This window comes from Tyto alba, unplaced genomic scaffold (genome assembly GCF_018691265.1).
Source record: "Tyto alba isolate M040663 unplaced genomic scaffold, T.alba_DEE_v4.0 Super-Scaffold_33, whole genome shotgun sequence".
NCBI classification, from domain to species: Eukaryota; Metazoa; Chordata; class Aves; order Strigiformes; family Tytonidae; genus Tyto; species Tyto alba.
The window spans coordinates 7,231,587-7,248,632 of record NW_024881308.1 but is presented as its reverse complement, the minus strand read 5'-3'; the positions used below and the strand labels follow the sequence as shown (position 1 = coordinate 7,248,632).

At 41.9% G+C, this 17,046-nt stretch overlaps 1 protein-coding gene across 10 annotated transcripts in view; it reads right to left on the bottom strand.

The window, feature by feature from the left end:
• The window catches only part of EYA2 (EYA transcriptional coactivator and phosphatase 2), a 103,644-nt gene extending 87,254 nt beyond the window's left edge, over positions 1-16,390 (bottom strand). Inside the window, exons 1-2 of one of the 10 annotated variants that reach the window (XM_033003623.2) lie at positions 15,821-16,016; positions 9,032-9,116 (exon numbers count right to left, since the gene is read on the bottom strand). Coding sequence is in view for 2 of the 10 variants with exons in the window: in XM_042801128.1 (XP_042657062.1) it covers positions 15,542-15,606 (65 nt within the window). In the remaining 8 variants the exon portion in view is untranslated. Of the gene's footprint in view, positions 1-9,031; positions 9,117-15,241; positions 15,292-15,541; positions 15,630-15,820; positions 16,047-16,340 lie in introns of those variants that run through there. The other 9 variants (XM_042801129.1, XM_033003624.2, XM_033003629.2 and 6 more) reach the window with 9 other exon arrangements.
• Positions 16,391-17,046: the final 656 nt, after the last annotated feature.

Sequence of the window (17,046 nt, the reverse complement as noted above, 5' to 3'; positions counted from 1 at the left end):
AAGTGCCCTTGGGAACCAGGTAAAGGAGCAGAACAGGATTTGGCACATGCTGTTGGAAGTCCAAGCCAGGTAAGAGTTGGAATTTTTCCAATTAAATGCATAAATAAAAGAGGGAACATGAAAAAATGCCTAAACTAAAACATCAAGCTGATTAATCCTCAACACTTAAATTGACTACACCTTGTAAATTGGCTTCTTTCTCAAATTGTTGCCTGACAGTTTAGTTATCAAGGGTAACAGTAAAACTGTATCATCTATCTCAGGATTTGATTAGCTTCAAATGACTGTAAAAATTCAAAGACCTTACTACTGACCAAAGATGCAACACTGTCCTCTCCTCAACCCAGCTGCAACTCCTGCAATGATACAAGTCTGTTCATAGCTAAACCAAACAACTTTTTTTTCTTCTTGTTTACTTCTCATCGGGATCAGCGAATTGATTCAGTTTGTAGTATGCCCAATAGCACCAACACAGAGGAGGAGACAGGAACATGCAGCTAGGCTGAGGAGGCCACTTCTTTTCATGGCAACACAGCTCTCTGTCAGCTTAATCCAGTCTTGAAACCATACCTGCAATCTATCAACACAACTGCTGTAAGGAGGGTCCCACTGCTCACAGGGTGACTGTAGTTCTAATGCCAAGTAAGACTGCCCAAATTACACCAGTGCTTAGGTGACAGCTACCTGCACTTCCATGTAAACACAGGATTACAATTAAATACTCCAATACAGTTGAAGTTGGCACCGCTTTTCCTATTTTAATGTTAACTGACAAACAGATTAATTTAACACAGCTTTGAGGACTATGTCTACTCCACCTAATCCATAAACTACACCATGTTCAGACTTTGAGTCAGCAATTCTTACTTGACATCTGCTGTCCTATTTGCAGGGGGCATCAAACTACTTTAGGGGTTTATTTCATCATGAGTCTATACCTTGGCAACCATCTACTGCAGTTAAAAACAGAGCCAAAAAGCTCTAGTAGATAACTAGAAAATGAAATAGCATTTAGGAATTGATCGGAGACTGCTCACTGGTGTTTAGTATCAGTGAACATAGTGGCTGGCTACAGGGTACTTGTAAGCCCTTTTAAGCAGAAGAAGGCTTGGCAGATTATTTCCTCCATGAAATTCTTTTTCTGAAGAGCTTTTTAAGGGATATGCATCTCTTCTGAGATGACATGCATTGTTAAAGACAACTGGATAGCATCTCTTCCATAACAAAAAAAAATAAAAATCTGACTTGTCAGTATCTTGAGAGTCAAAATCCTCAGCTCAAAAATGCACTTAGTATGTCCGTGAAAGATGAGAGCTGGTGGCCATCACAAGTATTGCCTCAAAATACAGACTCACAGATTCACAGCAGTATAAAAATACAAGGCTGGCAAGAAACTGCAATGAGAATAAAAAACCATATGAATCCAACTAATTAAATATGAAAATTGACTTTACCGTCACTTACTTTCACCATTGTAAGTTAACATTCAGCAGAACAAATATGAGCAGTGTATTTTGGACATTTACAATCTGGGAGAAATATTCCTTTCAAAATCACATCAGGGTAACACAGCTTCCTTTCCAAGAACTGATTATTTCAGGCCTTCCTAACTGAAGTGAAAAACGCTTAAAATGGAACACAAGCCTCAGTTGACAGCACTTAAACAAGCCTGGAAATCTTCAAATTTACATCGTCACGAATTGCTGCGTAACTTCTAGGCTAAGACTTCAGGGCAAAGCATACCTATATTCAGTCAACTCTAGAGTTAAAGTAGTCAGATTTTGGCAACTAAACCCTGCCTTGCCTTTGTGCATATACAATACTCCAGGTTCTAAGCACTTCAATGTTCACTGTTGGGAGACCATCTGAAAAATGCCTCCACAAGTCACATCCCAGCTATGTCTTCTTTACTAACATTTGATTTGTGGATTAAAATCCAAACTGCACTTCCAGTGGTCACAAGGGTGTATCAAGCATTTGAGGCACTATAAAAAAAAAAAAAAACCAACACACCAACCAAAAAACCAACATGACAACTCAGGGCTTAATTCTCAGTGACTCTGAAAAAAGCCCAGTATGCACTAACCTTTAAGAGTATATGCCAAGAATAATTACAGAATTTTAAGTTCCAGTGACCACAAGATTGCAGGTTCCATACTACTACTTCTGGTAATGGTATCTGTACCAACACAGAGAGCATCCATTTAAGGAAGGACAGAGAGCATCATGTTGGCAAAACAAACCCCCTTCATTAAGGAGACATCTGGGCCATTAATAGTTTGTTTTCTGGTGGATGCAGCACCTCAATAGATTGGGTTTCAAACCTGGTTCTGCATGAAGTGTTGAGCAAAAGAGAATTGGCTGCAAGCAGGACAACACAGGCCTGGTGGGTTTTGTTTACCATATAGTTAAAGGACCACTGAATGATTAATGAAAGACTGACAGTTTCTTTGTAGAGTGGCAGACAGTACTTTGGGCCAAGACTTTGGCTTGTCAGATTAAGCATAAAAATGCTTACATAGAGCTCTCTCGAGGCGGCTACTACTTACATGACTTTTCTAACTTGCTTCCCAGGACAAAAGCTTCTTAAAAGAAGAAAGAAGCCCAACAAAATGTCAGTTTGCCAACAGAGCATTTGGCACATTAGTATGTGCGATAATACTAGCATCACGTAGTCATCTTCACTTACCACCTTGTTAGCAGCTACACGCAAATCTTTGGCAAGATCCCTCTCAAAGTAAACCTACTACCACTGAGAACAGCAGGATCCTTTGCCCTCCTCGGACAAACTCTCCCCTTTACAGTCCAGGCTCTTCCTAGCCATAGAGCTGTCATCACCATCAGGAATAGCAAGTGTCTCATATGGAACTGAACACTGCTCTTCCTTTGTCATGTAAATCAGGTAGAAGAATGATGCCATACAAGCTTCAGGTTAATGGCTTGAAAAACCCTGAAGCCCAGCATCTAAAGGAAATTTTAAATGGTACTTAAACCCTGGATACATGACTAAAATCATAGTATGGCCACCATTTGACAGCAAGACCAATCTCACCTATTTCTGTACTCTTGGTGTGAATACTAACAGAACACAAGCAAAAAACCCCAAACTTATAAAAAGACTTGGCCTCTGGAAAGATGGGGAGGAGGACAGGTCCCCTACAGTAGGTTTTCCCATCCTCAGAGCAATTACAATACTACAAGCAACTGAAAAAAAAAAAAAAATCAAAAAATGCTCTCATAATAACAGATCTATCCATCAGAAGACCCTGAGCATATTAAAAAAAAGCCATGTCCCTAGTTCAGGGAGTCATTTAAAAGACAACAGCACATTTCAACAGCAAGCATGTTACTACACAAGTGCAATTAGATTATTTTGGAAAAAAAAAAAAAAAAAAAAGAATCAGTCCTTAAACATCAGTAAAGCACAAGTTCAATTTTCTGTGCAGGATCACTTGTGCCCACAAGATGCCCAAGTAGCCTTTTTGCATTAACTTAAAGACTCTTGAAAAGGTGGATATAATTTTAGCTTTCAGTGACCAGGGAGCACTCCTCATTATCAGACTTGTCTCTTACCTCAGGTGGGACGCACAACAAGCAAGGCTGACCTGTGTCACCCTTCCCTTTCCTTCACCGTTGTAAAATACTCAAACCAGCAACAATTCCAACCAGATGAGATGTGCCATCGGTCCAGATCACAGTCCATTATGAATTAATAAAGTGCTGACTTTGTTGTACTGTACCAGGTGTCAGTACCCAGGCACTGGCAGGGGGGCCGCAGGGGCCTCTGTGAGGGAGAGGTGAGGGGCTGCCCTGCGCCGGTTCCAGCCGGCTCCACAACAGACCCACAGCGGGGCCTGGCTGAGCCCATTGGAGAGGCCAGTGGAACCTTTGTGAAACTGCAAAGTTTGGCACAGTGGAAAGGAAAAACGTGAGAGAAACAGCCCTCCGAGGCCTGAGAAAAAGGCGGGAAAGAGGTGCGCTAGGCACCAGAGCAGGTTCCCCTGCAGCAACTGGAGAGAGCTGGTTGGAGTTGGCTCTCCTGACAGGAACCGCAGCCCATGGAAAGCCCAGTCTGGAGTAAGGGAGAAGTGTGAGGAAGAGGAGGGAGCAGTAGAAAGGAAATGTTACACACTGATGGCAGTCCTCCATTCCACATCCCTATGCCAGGCAGAGGAATTGGGAATGAAGGAACGAAGTAGAGCATGGGAAAAGGGATGGGCAGAGGTGTTTTAGTTCTTGCCTTTCTTTCTCATCATCCAGCGCTATTTTAATTGGCAATAAATTAATTTTCCCAAGTTGAGTCTAGTTTGCCTGAAATGGTAATTGGTTAGCAATCCCCCTGTCTTTATCTTGACCCATGAGTTTTTTCATCTTATTTTCTCACCCCGAACCTATTAAAGATGGGGAATGGGAGAGAAGCTAGGTGTGTGTCTGGCCACTGGCCAAGGTCAACCCACCACATGTACAAAAATGCTTCTTATTCACTCCAGTGCTCTAACTGAAGAATACACTAAAATTGAAAGCAACTTAACAAAAATCAATTAATTTCCTTTCCCATAATCTGGTTCTGACAGAATATAAAGTCTTCATTTTCTCCAACTAACTATAGAACGGCTGAGATTAAGAGTAAGAGGGACATGGCCTGGAGTCTGCAGGACATGCCAGGACTTCCCCTGCTACATGAACGCTTTTACAACAAAGTTGTCATGAACTTTGTTTCTAACATGTACCCTGTTTGGTGTGGTACTGTCTACTTTTTCCCAAATCTCTAACATCACTGCAGTCCTAACACTGAATCATTACTTCTGTCAGACATCTACTGCTAATGCGCTTCCTGAGCAACTTTCTAGGTTGTACTAGAAAGCAGGGGAAGAGTAAACTAGAAAGCTCTCGAGAAGCTAGACTGCTGCTGCAGAGGCACGGGATAGTACTATATCCTCTGTCCAAGAGCATCCCCTCCTGCAGCAGAAATCATACCAGTTCCTGCAATTCCTGCACCAGTAAAGTGGACAACAGGCTGCCTGCAGATAAACTGCTGACACAGTCCGACACTTCGCTGCATTTGCCATCACCTACTTCACATTTCTAAAGCTGGTCATAAGCAGAGATGTCTTTGATCCAATATTCATGTTCATGATTTACTGTGCCTACCTGCATATAACATGAGTGCAAAATTGGTATCTTAAGGGAGGGAGACCAAAGTCCTCATTCCACTTTCTCCTGGTATTGTGATGGCTCCCTGCCCCTCCTTATACTGAGCTGTTGCGAAACTGCAGTACTGGAAGGACAGGAGCAAAGTCAAAGTTTTGTCATTGCGGCAAAAGGCAAAGTGATGACACTACACAAGTGCCTGGACACTGAAGAAGTTATCCGCTGGGAAAAATGACTTGTTGATACACTGTGATCTTTGTTGTCAGGTTTGAGCTGTCAGTAGCTGCAGATACTCTCTAACAGCATTTTCACCTGAACTGTAAGTCTTGGACCCAGTTCATTTAACATTGTGATCAAGTATAAAAGCCATCAGTAAGCAGAGTGTGACTTTTTTTAACAATACAGTTCCTCCTCAAATAATTACCAAGATGCAGTACGTGCAGTTTGGAGGAGAACAGAGCGTCAGCCTGGGTATTACTGCATGTCAGAGCTCCTTCTCTCGAGTCGTATCAAGTGACTTTCCTCCTCGAACATGTCCTAATGAATTCTACTGAAGCCTGCAGGTAAAATCCTTCCCCAACCATTTTTCCCTGATTGATAGCTTTAGAGCCTTCCTTCACACCACTTCAGCTGCTTTCCAGACCTTTATTTTTCACCTGCACTTGGTTTTTTCACTGTACATTTCTCTTAAAACTGACATCTTTGCATTGTAATGAAGGAACCCCTGGGTATTAGTGACAAATTAGTCACCAGCTAAAGAATATTTTCTTTTCATTTCTATACCAGGTGGAAGATATTAAAATCTCTAGAGGAATTTTGCCTACTCTGCTACAGTAAGTCATCAGACAATTTTCTGCTAAAGTAACTTAATTTTACTACCTTTAAAACTTCACCACAAGTAAACAAGCCCACAATTGTGTTAATATAAGATTAAAATAGTCCCGTGAACTTGATCAGGGAAACCTTATCATAAAGAACATGTATTTAATTTTCCTTCTACATTTTAAATGTTATTTTAAAAATAAGGAATTATTCCTTTTTGAGAACAAAAAAAACCCACATACCTATCACAGGTAGAAGTATCACCTTCAAAAAGTTTGCAAAAAATATTTTCCCTTCTTTGTTTAATTATCTAACTTAGTAGGTAACAGTATTTTTTTAAATCTACGTAAGATACCACTCTAAGAAAAGGTGAAGTCTTGCACTGACTATTCTATGTTGAAGAACTTGTAGAAAAGCAGTCAAAGTAGAAAAGAAAAAAGCAAACTACCTGAGTTGGTTTAAGTCACACACCATTGAAATACAGCAAAACATTCAGTGAAGGTAGAGCTTTGCCTTTTTTCATCTTTTTCTAGAAAGTAGTAATATTTTAATAGATGTTATTAAAAGTTGCTACTCACCATGTTAACTTCACAGCTACGCAGACTTTGTGTCGTTTTAGTGGGATTTTCTACTTCATAAGACAGATAAGCTTCTATAGCTTATGACTAATACCAAATACTACACAAGTGGCTTATGGCTTCTGATTAAATGGCTTCACATACAATTATGTGCCCTTAATCATCAATTAAGTCAATTTTCCACGTTATAATTGGTCCATTATGTAACCCAGGCAGTGAAAGAGTTCATTTTACAACTGAAAGTAACACCAGGACCAAGACAGAAATTTTAGAGTCCGGCCCCACCAGCAAAGAGCAGGCTGGGAACGTGCATATTGATAAGTATAGTACATGAAGTTTACATGCAGTCGCCTCTTCCTCTGTTTGCCAAGGAAAAAGTGAGGAGCAGAAGATCAATTAAAAAGCAGAAATGTAAAACCAAAGCGTTAAACACTATTAGACATTTAAGATCCCACAGTGCTGCTTACAAGCACAGTGCATCACTCCCCCACTTCTCCCGGGGGAGTTCTGGCTCTGATAATTACTTTCTGTCTGCTCACAAAGTTCAAGTTCAAAACAATATTCATTTTCCACTTCCTGTCCTAAACCAGGGCACAATGCTTCTGTGCATCGTTAAGCAGCCATCCCGCTCCACCACAGATATGGTTAAACTGCTGCTGTGAATGAATAATCCTGAGTTGTGGCAGGGGGGACTGGGGTAGAAGAAGCACCAGGCTCCAACATCAGTGCCTCTGACTTCTAGCAGCAGCATCCTTCATTACTTTCAATTCCAAATCAAGCATTTGTCTCTACCCCCAACCAGTATATTGCAGGGGGGCATAAATGGTGTTTCAAAACTAATCTAGACCAGAAGTTTTGCTGGATGTCAAATATTTTACAAAAGACTTGGTTTGCTTCCCTAGTCCCCTCTCCCTATCCATTTCTCCTCCCCAAATTATACTCATCTGCTGCAGTGAACAGGAAGGATGGTTGCCAAAGAAACAAAACTAAATCATATGTAATAGGCAGAATACACCTTTTGAACCACAACTTATAATTTTCAGATGCAGATTTACTGAAGAGGGCAAAGTCATTTTAAGGAGAGGCAGCAAAGGTCTGTCAAAGTTTTCATACAGAAGATACTTTACATTGCCTTGTACAGGGTTACACACATTTACAGCATTGCTGAACGATTACGTATTTTCGGTCAGAGACCTAAGCTTGCCTCTTATTCAGAGAGAACTGAATTTTATTTAAAACAAGATTCCTCTAAAGTAGATACTTACACAACAGGCTGCCAATGCTAAATGGAATGAGGATCTTGACAGTTTTATTTTCTTAAATAAAAAGAAAATGGGTTCTTGCCTTATTTTCTTGCTATAAACCTACCTCCACCAACAGTTAAGAGAATTAGGTCAGACGAGCTGTTATACCAAGTACTAAGTCATATCACTACAAAGGTGTTTCAGTGCAGGAGGTTACTACATTCACTGTTACCAACCTCAGGGGCTGCGGTACCTTCCCCTCAGGGACCTGTACTGGCTTCCCACCCGATCTGGATTTGTTAGGTTTTGCTCACTGCTGCTGAAAACCTTAGCGGAGTTGCAAATAAGGCCTATGAGCATGTATAGCACAGAAAGATGGCGATTCCCACTTCCATTTTGCAAGACTCAGGCACTGAAGTAGTTGAATGGACTTGCAGTAAACAGCAGTTACAATGTGATTTTTTTTTTTTCTTAAACGCACTTGTGCAACAAGTACAGAAGATTTAAAACTGCTCCCTCTCAGTAAGGCGCCAACCCTTATTTGAGTGAAATGATTAGGAACTGCAGTGGCAGAAGGACTGGATCAAATGTATTTACCCACAGTTAAACATGAGGAAGGAGAAAATTTATTTTGTTACAAGAATTAAGGCTGACTTACTCCTAACTCTGTGTCCCAGTAGAGAGCAGTAATATCAATGTAACACCAAACATAAAATCCATGCTTCTATAAATTCAAAAAATAAAGTTGGCCTAGTAAAAAAAAAAAGGAAAATTTGGACATAGCAAATATAACATTCAAATGTCTTAATGTCGTGTTTCATAGAAAATGGCACTTTTTAGTTTGTTAAAGGATGAAAAAACAATCTCTTTTTCAAATAAAAGGTATTGCTCAATTCTAAACAAAACTTTGAGTTGTTTCAGCCACAGAAATGGAAAAAAATAATTTGCATAGCAGTACTTCAGTTTTGTAAACACCGTAAATGTTGATATTTACTGAAAGTATTTTGTAAATACATTTGTATTTGACTTAAAGAATCATCAGATAGTTATAATTCAACTCTGAAGATGGTAATTTAGCACAGAAGAGCAGCTGCAAGGGGCATGAAACTAGTGATACAGATCTATATTCAAAACTGATCAGAGTTATTTCAAAGTAGCTGTAGGACAATTACACAGCAAAAAGCTGAATCAAACACGTCATCAGAAGACGCAATTTGCAACAGATGCAAAACTTGCCTTTAAGACAGCTGACGAGCCTCTCTGCGTGGTGCGCAGACTGTCGTAAATAACTGAGGCCCCCAGATTGCTTTGCTTGCTCAACCTATTTAAAAAACAAAACACAAACAGAAAAAAAAAAAAAATCAGATGTCTGTCCCACTTTCCCCTCACTATTTCTTGTGGGTGCCTGAGTAATCCTAGAGGCATTTCCAGTTTTTAAGGCATTTGCTGAGTTTAAGAAATTTTCCCAACGTCCCCTTGTCTTTGTTTGGAAGTACCAAGCTTCCCTACTCCAGTTGAGTTTCTCTGTGAAGTCTGCCCGTTCCAAAATAGAGAGAAGCGTCAACTCCCTGTGGGTTAACTAGTTACTACCTAGGCTGACTAGTATTAAACCATTCTTTTTATTTAGGATTTTTATTTATTTATTTATCTGGGCTGTTTTCCTTCTCAAAATCAAAGACGGCAAATGAGAATTTCTGCACCACAAGACTGAATGCCTAGAGTTAGGCACTAAATAGCATAAAGTTAGCAATTTTCTTAGACCTTTTTGCACATCTAAGAAGGGCCAATTAAATCTGGACTTTAATTACTGCAACCCAGAAAAAATAGAAGCCCACTGCCAGTAATGGGCAGCAGAGAGAAAACCTGTCTGCAGAGTGACTTGGCTCTGGCCAAGCTTGCAGTCTGTAGCACTGGTTTACTTAACAACATTCCCCAAGTAGTCTATTATTGTTGAAATAATTCAAGACTTCCATTTCCCTGAATTATTAAGTGGTATTTCAGTAAAAGCAAGTTGAGGTTCTACTGTGCATCCTCTCCAAAAAGCAAAGGGGGAGACGAAGGACACCGGCACTTCATGCAGCACTCACGCAATGACACAGACATGAAGAAATCTCAGGTTTGTAACCAAATACTTTAAACCTTCATTTCCTTAAGAGGAAACCAGCTGGGAATAAGTTAGAAATGGGCTATCATCAAGGAAGTTTCTAACATTTGAAAAACAAACTTCAATCAATTCCTACCAGTCTCTGTCCATCAGTAACAAACCCTTCACCTGCTTTTAAAATTGTTAAGGCCCAAATCATATACAGGCTCTTCTGGCCTCAATCCTATTTTCACTCTTTGTATTCGAACCTGGCAGCAACAACAACAACAACAACAAAAAAAAAAAAAAAAAAAAAAAACAAACAACAAAAAAACAACCCACCACCACCCAGCAGTCTTTCAAACAACAAAACCCCACACCCCAACAAAACACGCACTTTGCTTCTACAAAAAAATGTCAGTCAACAAATACGCACAAATTTCACAATGGCTGAGGTCATTCCCTTTAAGTCATTAGGGTTTGTGGGTGAGTTTTCCTGGTGGTTTTAACATTGGTTTCTGTGATTGCAGTTATGCTTATTTATGCATTTAAGGCATATGATCTAATACACTTAGGTTTAACTACTTCATTCTTTTCACATTCTTTCCAAATTATAAAAAGGATTCTTGGTGTTTTCACTGCCTTGGTAAAGAAACAAAATTGCTGTCCACATAATTTCTAAAAAATATGGAACAGAGTAAGTACTTGTTGAAAATAATTCAAAGAAAAAACCCCTACACCAGACATTCCCCCCAACATAACACTTATTTTTGTTCTTTCTCTATACCCTTCTGAGGGAACCTACTATTTTTTAGAAATAGCTGTTTTGCTGGCTTCTTAAAAACAATATCCAGGCCTTGAGTGTACTTCAGTTACAACTTATAATCAACACAGAAGTTCAGTTTATTTTTTTAAACCCCTTCTATTTTTACTGTTATGCTTTTAAAAAAACTGCACATTTGTGGTATGCTTAATTCACACTGCATTTTACACAGCCACTTTGATGTCTACAATAATGCTCATTTTATTCAATGCCTTTTGGTTATTATCTACCAGGGGTTCTTGCTTGATAAAAATCAGAGAAGTCAATTTTCTGGGTTTTTTTCCTAATGCAAATCTAAATTATCTTCTCCCTCCGAGGCAAAAAAAGCCCAAACAGCCCCAACCATACAAATCAGGCTGGAGAAATACACCAACTTGTTAGAAACATTCAGAAACATTTTCAAGGAGCTCAAATTCAAAATGAAATTGTGTATACGTGTGTGTGTGCACACGCACGCACATCTCTCTCTCAATACTGTGTGCAGTGCATGACTATTAACTTGTACACATAAATCATATTAAAACATTTTAAGTAATCTTTTCAAACTTGAGGCCGACGTTACTTCTACACAAGGTATTTCCAGTGTCCCTGATATAGTTTCATACATCCAAGATATTTCTAGTCAACAGGAGAAAGAGCGGACAGCATCCCACAAGCTTCGCGAGACAGAAGGGCCCGTTCCTGCTCCGTTCCCTGCAGACAGAGATGTCCCCTCTCCTCTCGAGCCTCAGCTCAGCATCACCACCAGATAACAGCTGTTTTGAGTCCAACTGTGACCCAGCCACACCAACAAAACTATTCACTGGCACACAAAACGCTCTGAACTTCCCAAGCCATTGGACCCCCATCTCCCCAATTCTGTAAAATACCACGATTTGCAGACACGCACTTCATGGGCACTACAACAATGTCTCGGGCTCCCCTTTCCGCTGCTGCTCCTCCTTTTTCAAGCCCCTTTTTCTAATAAAACCCCAATTAAAACAATCACAAATTACAATAAACTTTCCTTAAAATTCCCCATAAACCTTACTGCAATGCTGCAGCAGACTCCTGGCTTTCCACAGAGCCTCTGTACATAAACAAGAGGGAAAATACCTTAGCACAGCACTAATTAACTATTTCCTGGACACAGCAGAGGTGACAAACAGAATGAGAGCAAAGCCAAGATGCCATCTCAACTTCAGGCAAACAACCTCTTCTGACCTCTGGCAGCTCCCACACACTATTAAACAAAAAGTATTCTCTCCATGTTAATGAACCATGTACAATCTAACAGATAACGTTGCTGTTAAATAAACATGTTTATATGTGACTCCTAATGCTAGGACTTAAGCAGCTGCAGATAAATAATTTTAAATGGGAAGGATTATGCCCATGTAATCTTTCTCCTCTCATTTTACACACCTTTGAAATAATTCAAATACATAATTAAAGCCCAAGTAGAAAGACTGAGTGAAAAGAGGTTTGACAATTTTTAATTAAATATTCATCCTGTGACACACTCACTGGAACCATCTATGCAGTGACCACTATTTTGGATCCAATTTTCCTCTCACAACTCTTGCAGCTGTAAATCAAGAGCAATCGAACAGCTTGCCGAAGAAGGGAACTGGATCAGGTTTTGTATGCCGCGATCAAAAAATATTTTGCAAAGACAACTGCAGGGTCCTAAATCTTCATTCCTGCTTTCTCCTCCCCCCTGGCTCAATACTCTGGTAGCACCAAATCTACCTGCAAATGGCAACACCTCCAGGCCCCAAATGACCCAACCAAGATGAGCAATTATTTGCATCCTAATTGAGGGGCTTATCCTCACCTGATTAAAACAAGGTGTTTGTTAAACATCATTACTTGAGTTAAGATCTGCAAATAAAGATGAAGTATTGTTTTAAGAATTAGACTGCCATGAACAATTGTTTTCTGATGAGACCTCTTAACAAACAGTCCCAACCAGGATGGACTCTCTGGCTTTTCAGTAGAAAAGGGAGGGTAACAGATTGGCTGAGTTCTACCTGTTCATATCAAAGTGAATATTACGCCAAGAGGTTTGAGTAGTTATACCTTTTTTTAAATAGATATACAGTCAAAAAAATCTTCTACTTTTTACTAAGTTAAACCACTGAAAAGGAGGATGTATCTAAAACCTGAACGGCTTTACTTTTGTATATGCCATTGTTCATAGTTCTGAACATATTTTTTGTTCCTTCTTTATGTAACTATTTTTCTGTCCTGTATAGTACAATGTGAAATTTAATAAAAAGAACCTGACTGTAGTTCAGGAGACTACACTGTGTACTAATCAAGTTTATATCAATACTGCTGTGAATAATACACATGCATATAATAACTATACACTGGCAACAGTAGTACAAGATTTCCTTGCTTGATCTATCAAATGACCCCTCCACTTATAGGATATATTTAAAACCTTCACATTAAAACTGCAGCATTCCATGGTTTATGAAAAGCACTTGAATTTGCAACTTCATTTAACAGTTCATCCCTAATAAACGTTACCCCAGCCAGGCAAAATTATTTCAAAAATATTTTCTTAGCATTCTAAGAACTTCTGCTAGTTTTCACAAAATTTTAAAAGCATTTTTCACTGCACGAGTAATCTTAACAATAATTTCCACAGATTAAGTCTAACAACCTGTGAATTTATTGCAGAAGGAATTTACTGCAAGGAATAATTAGTCTTCGGCACTGTTCTTGCATGTTCTCCAGTTGAAGACACCTTAAAACCATCTGGTTACTGCAAAATTTGGCACAGAAGAAACAAATCTTACTGAAGAGAATTATAGCTGATTGCAGAATAGCTGTTTTACTACTGCACATCATAAAAACCAGTTGGGAAGGCAGCCGAAAATTACTGACTTCTTTAATTGTTTTCTTTGTCAGCAGTGTGTACATATCCACACTGACATACAAATACAGCCACACTGACTTCAGTACAGTGCCTTACAGGCTTGAAGTTAGCAACTGATTTTTGCAGAATTAGTAGTTACGTTATGTTTTTCAGAAAAATCCAGCATATCATCCAGCTAAACACAACAACACAGCAACACACAAGATTCTTTAAGTGCTATTCTGAGATAAAATTCTTCATACTAATACCTGAGTTTAATTCCTTTGTATAATCAACACGTATCCGCACACGTCGTGTAGTTGAATACAGGACTTACTGTTGGAGGGGGAATTATCAGCAACGTTTTTATTTCTCCCTAATGAAGCTTTTCTAATGAAATTTAAGACTGCCAATGTTGCGAGTATTTGAAACAGGAGCCCATTTCAAATATTTCAACCAAATAATGGTGATAAGATTAGTGAGTCACGGGAATCAAGTCTCTACGTAGTATTTTAAAAGAAAATGAGCTGAGGGAAGCGGGCTAAACAAAGCAAAGCAAAACAAATCGATAAACCTAAAACCAAGCCTAAAAAGAATACACCACATGTTATTTAGCCAAATGTTTTGATCTGTTGGTGGGGGAGCAGAAGAGGCACATGAATTGTGTGGACAATTTGATTCAACTTCATAATCTAATTTTGCATCACACATTAAATTTGGAGGTTTTTTATTTTTTTTATGAAGGGATGTAAGTTAGCCTATTAAATCAAGTTATCAGCTGCTGTAACATTTCAAGTGACTTTTCAAAACAGGCTTAAAAAGTTTCTGGAATGTTTCCAAAGCTGCGAGCACTGATTATTTTCAAGGCATTCGTACTGCAAGTCTTTCCTACTTGCATGTATAACATTTAAGGCCACAGGATGCCTTGGATTGCAAAGCAGAAATAAAAATTCATCTTTAATAATAGAAATGGTTTATTCCTATATTAAAGGATGAGGAAAAAGAATTTGTTCTGTATGTAGCAACAAGTAACACAAAACAATGTAACACGATGAGACATTAGTTCAGACTGAGAAAAAATAGTTTAAATATATGCCACCTCTTGTGGACCAGACTGCCCTAATACACGCAGATGTAGACAGGCAGAAAGAACTTAGACGTGCTTTCTCAATGTATTGGGGAGGGAAACCCCCTCAATGGATAGCACTACAGAGATAAGAAATTCTCAATAAATTAGTAAAGTCCACAAAAAAAGATTAAACACTAAACCATTCCCACCAGTGCCTTGAACTGCGCTAAGGTATATGTGAATTTGATACTATGCTAAACAAGATTTCTGTTAATAAATTTGATGCAGACCAATAAACTGTTTACTGGTTAACCATATGTACTTTAACAGTTAGAGTTTTATACAAGAGAATATATCATTATTTGAAATATTTGAAAAACAGTAGTTGTATATCATGAATAATTTCCTTTAGAGGTCATTCACTGGGCTCAAGCATAATTTAACACTCAAAAAAGTTTACTTAAATTGCATAAATCACAGTACAAGTTTTCCTCATATAAGCAACCGCGGAAAAGAACATTAACTCATTTTATTTAAAGGCATGCTTCAGTTTTCAAAATAATTACTAAGCGAAGCTAGTTTTAATACAAAATCAAACGCTACGCTGAGCATCAATTAACTACCTCGGTTAATGCCCGCTCCCAACTCCGCAGGCAGGACAGCAACGCGCTGCAGCGCATCACGCCACAGCGGACGCCGCTCCGCGCCCGCGGAGGGCGGCTCCCCGCGCTCCCCCACCGCCGACTTGCGGGGCGAGCGCCTCGCTCCGCTCCGCGCCCGCGGGCCGTTCCGCTCTCCGGAATAGCCGCGGGCACGCAAAGCCTCGCTCGGGAGCCCGCTGCCGCCGGGCCCCTCCGCGGGCGCGGGGAGAAGCCACTCCGCGTCCCACTCCCCCCTCCCTCCCCCGCCGCCCCGATACTCACCGGAGGCGCAGCGCGGAACCGCAACGCTGCGGAGTGTGCGCGCCCGCTGCGGGCGCAGTGAGCATGTGCGAGGCAGGCGCGCATGCCCGCGGAAAGGAGCGGAGTGGGGCGGTGGCTCCGCACCCCGCGTTGCGCCCACCCCTCCTCCCCGCCGCCCCCCCACCCCCCCACCCCCGGCTGCGCAGGGGCGCGGAGCGGAGCGGAGCGCTGCGCTCCCGCCGGCACCCGCAGCACGACGGCCGGCGCGGGGATTTTTTTTTTTTAACCGGTTCATCTGACCTGTTGCTTCCCCGGTAGCGAGGCCGGAACCCTCCGGCCCCTCCGCTCCCCCCGGCAGCCTGTCACCGGCGCCGCCGGCCCCTCGCAGCACCGCGGGGCTTTCCCCGCGCTGCTCGCCGTCGGGAGCGGCCGGCCCGCGCCGCACCTACCGCACGCGTGGGGCCGCGGCGTGGGGCAGCGTGCGCCATCGGAGAGGTCCCGGCGGCCGCGGTGCACACGGGGGGTGGTGGGGAGGAGCCTCCGCCGGGTCCCGGGGCCGCGCTGGCAGCCCCGCTGCCGCCGTGGGCCCGCCGGGCTGGCGGGGGGCAGCGCTGGCCCGGGCGCTTCCCCGCGCGGTCTGACCAAAGCCGGTACGCGCCGCGCGGGTGGCAGGTAGCTCCCTCCCAACGCGCGTTTTTGCTTTCGCAGCTACAAGTTTTACCTTTGTGGGTGCTATCGATGTGCGTTCAGGCGCGAGTTCGGAAAAGAGATTCGTGGTTTAAAACTGGGACACTTGAAAACGACTTGAATACCACCTTACCTGTAGGCTCCGCTTCCGTGAAAATAATCATTCTCACAACAGTCCTTGCGTTACTGATCTCTAGCGACAATTTTTAAATATCAACTCAATGTGTTTTATGGACATCTGGTTTTCTTACGCGCGCCACAGAGCTGTAGGTGCTGCAGACCTGCAGAAATAGCTTCTCTGGCACCAGCCATCCGCCTGCGCTCACAGAGCATCACACAGCTCCCCAGGGGGTGAAATTCCCCCGGGTGATCTTAATTCTAGTTCTGGTTTCCTCCAGGGAACCAGAATGGATCTGTGGTCATACATAGGTGCTGCCCCATCTCCCACATCAGCACAAAATCAGAGGCAAGCTCCGGCATCTGCACCCTGAGGGGGACTTCTGCTCCTGCCTGATGTGACATGATCCTCAGTCACCCTCTTCCCCTCACATCCATGATAGGGGCAAGAGGCACCTTCGGAGGGCTCATGCTGGGGAGATGGGGCTGGGGCCTCCCACCGCGTGTGCCCTCCGCACATCCCATCCCCTTGCACTGTTGTACACCATGCACACAGCTTCACCGCGCCCGTGCCGGCCACGTCCCCGCACACGGCCCAGGTCCCACACAGCTGCCCCTTCCCGCCAGCGTACCTGCTCGCTGGGGATGCAGCCTGGCCACAGCAGCATTGGGGCGTTTCATTTCCACACCCTGCTCTTCCTCTTTATTCCTCCCTTCTCACC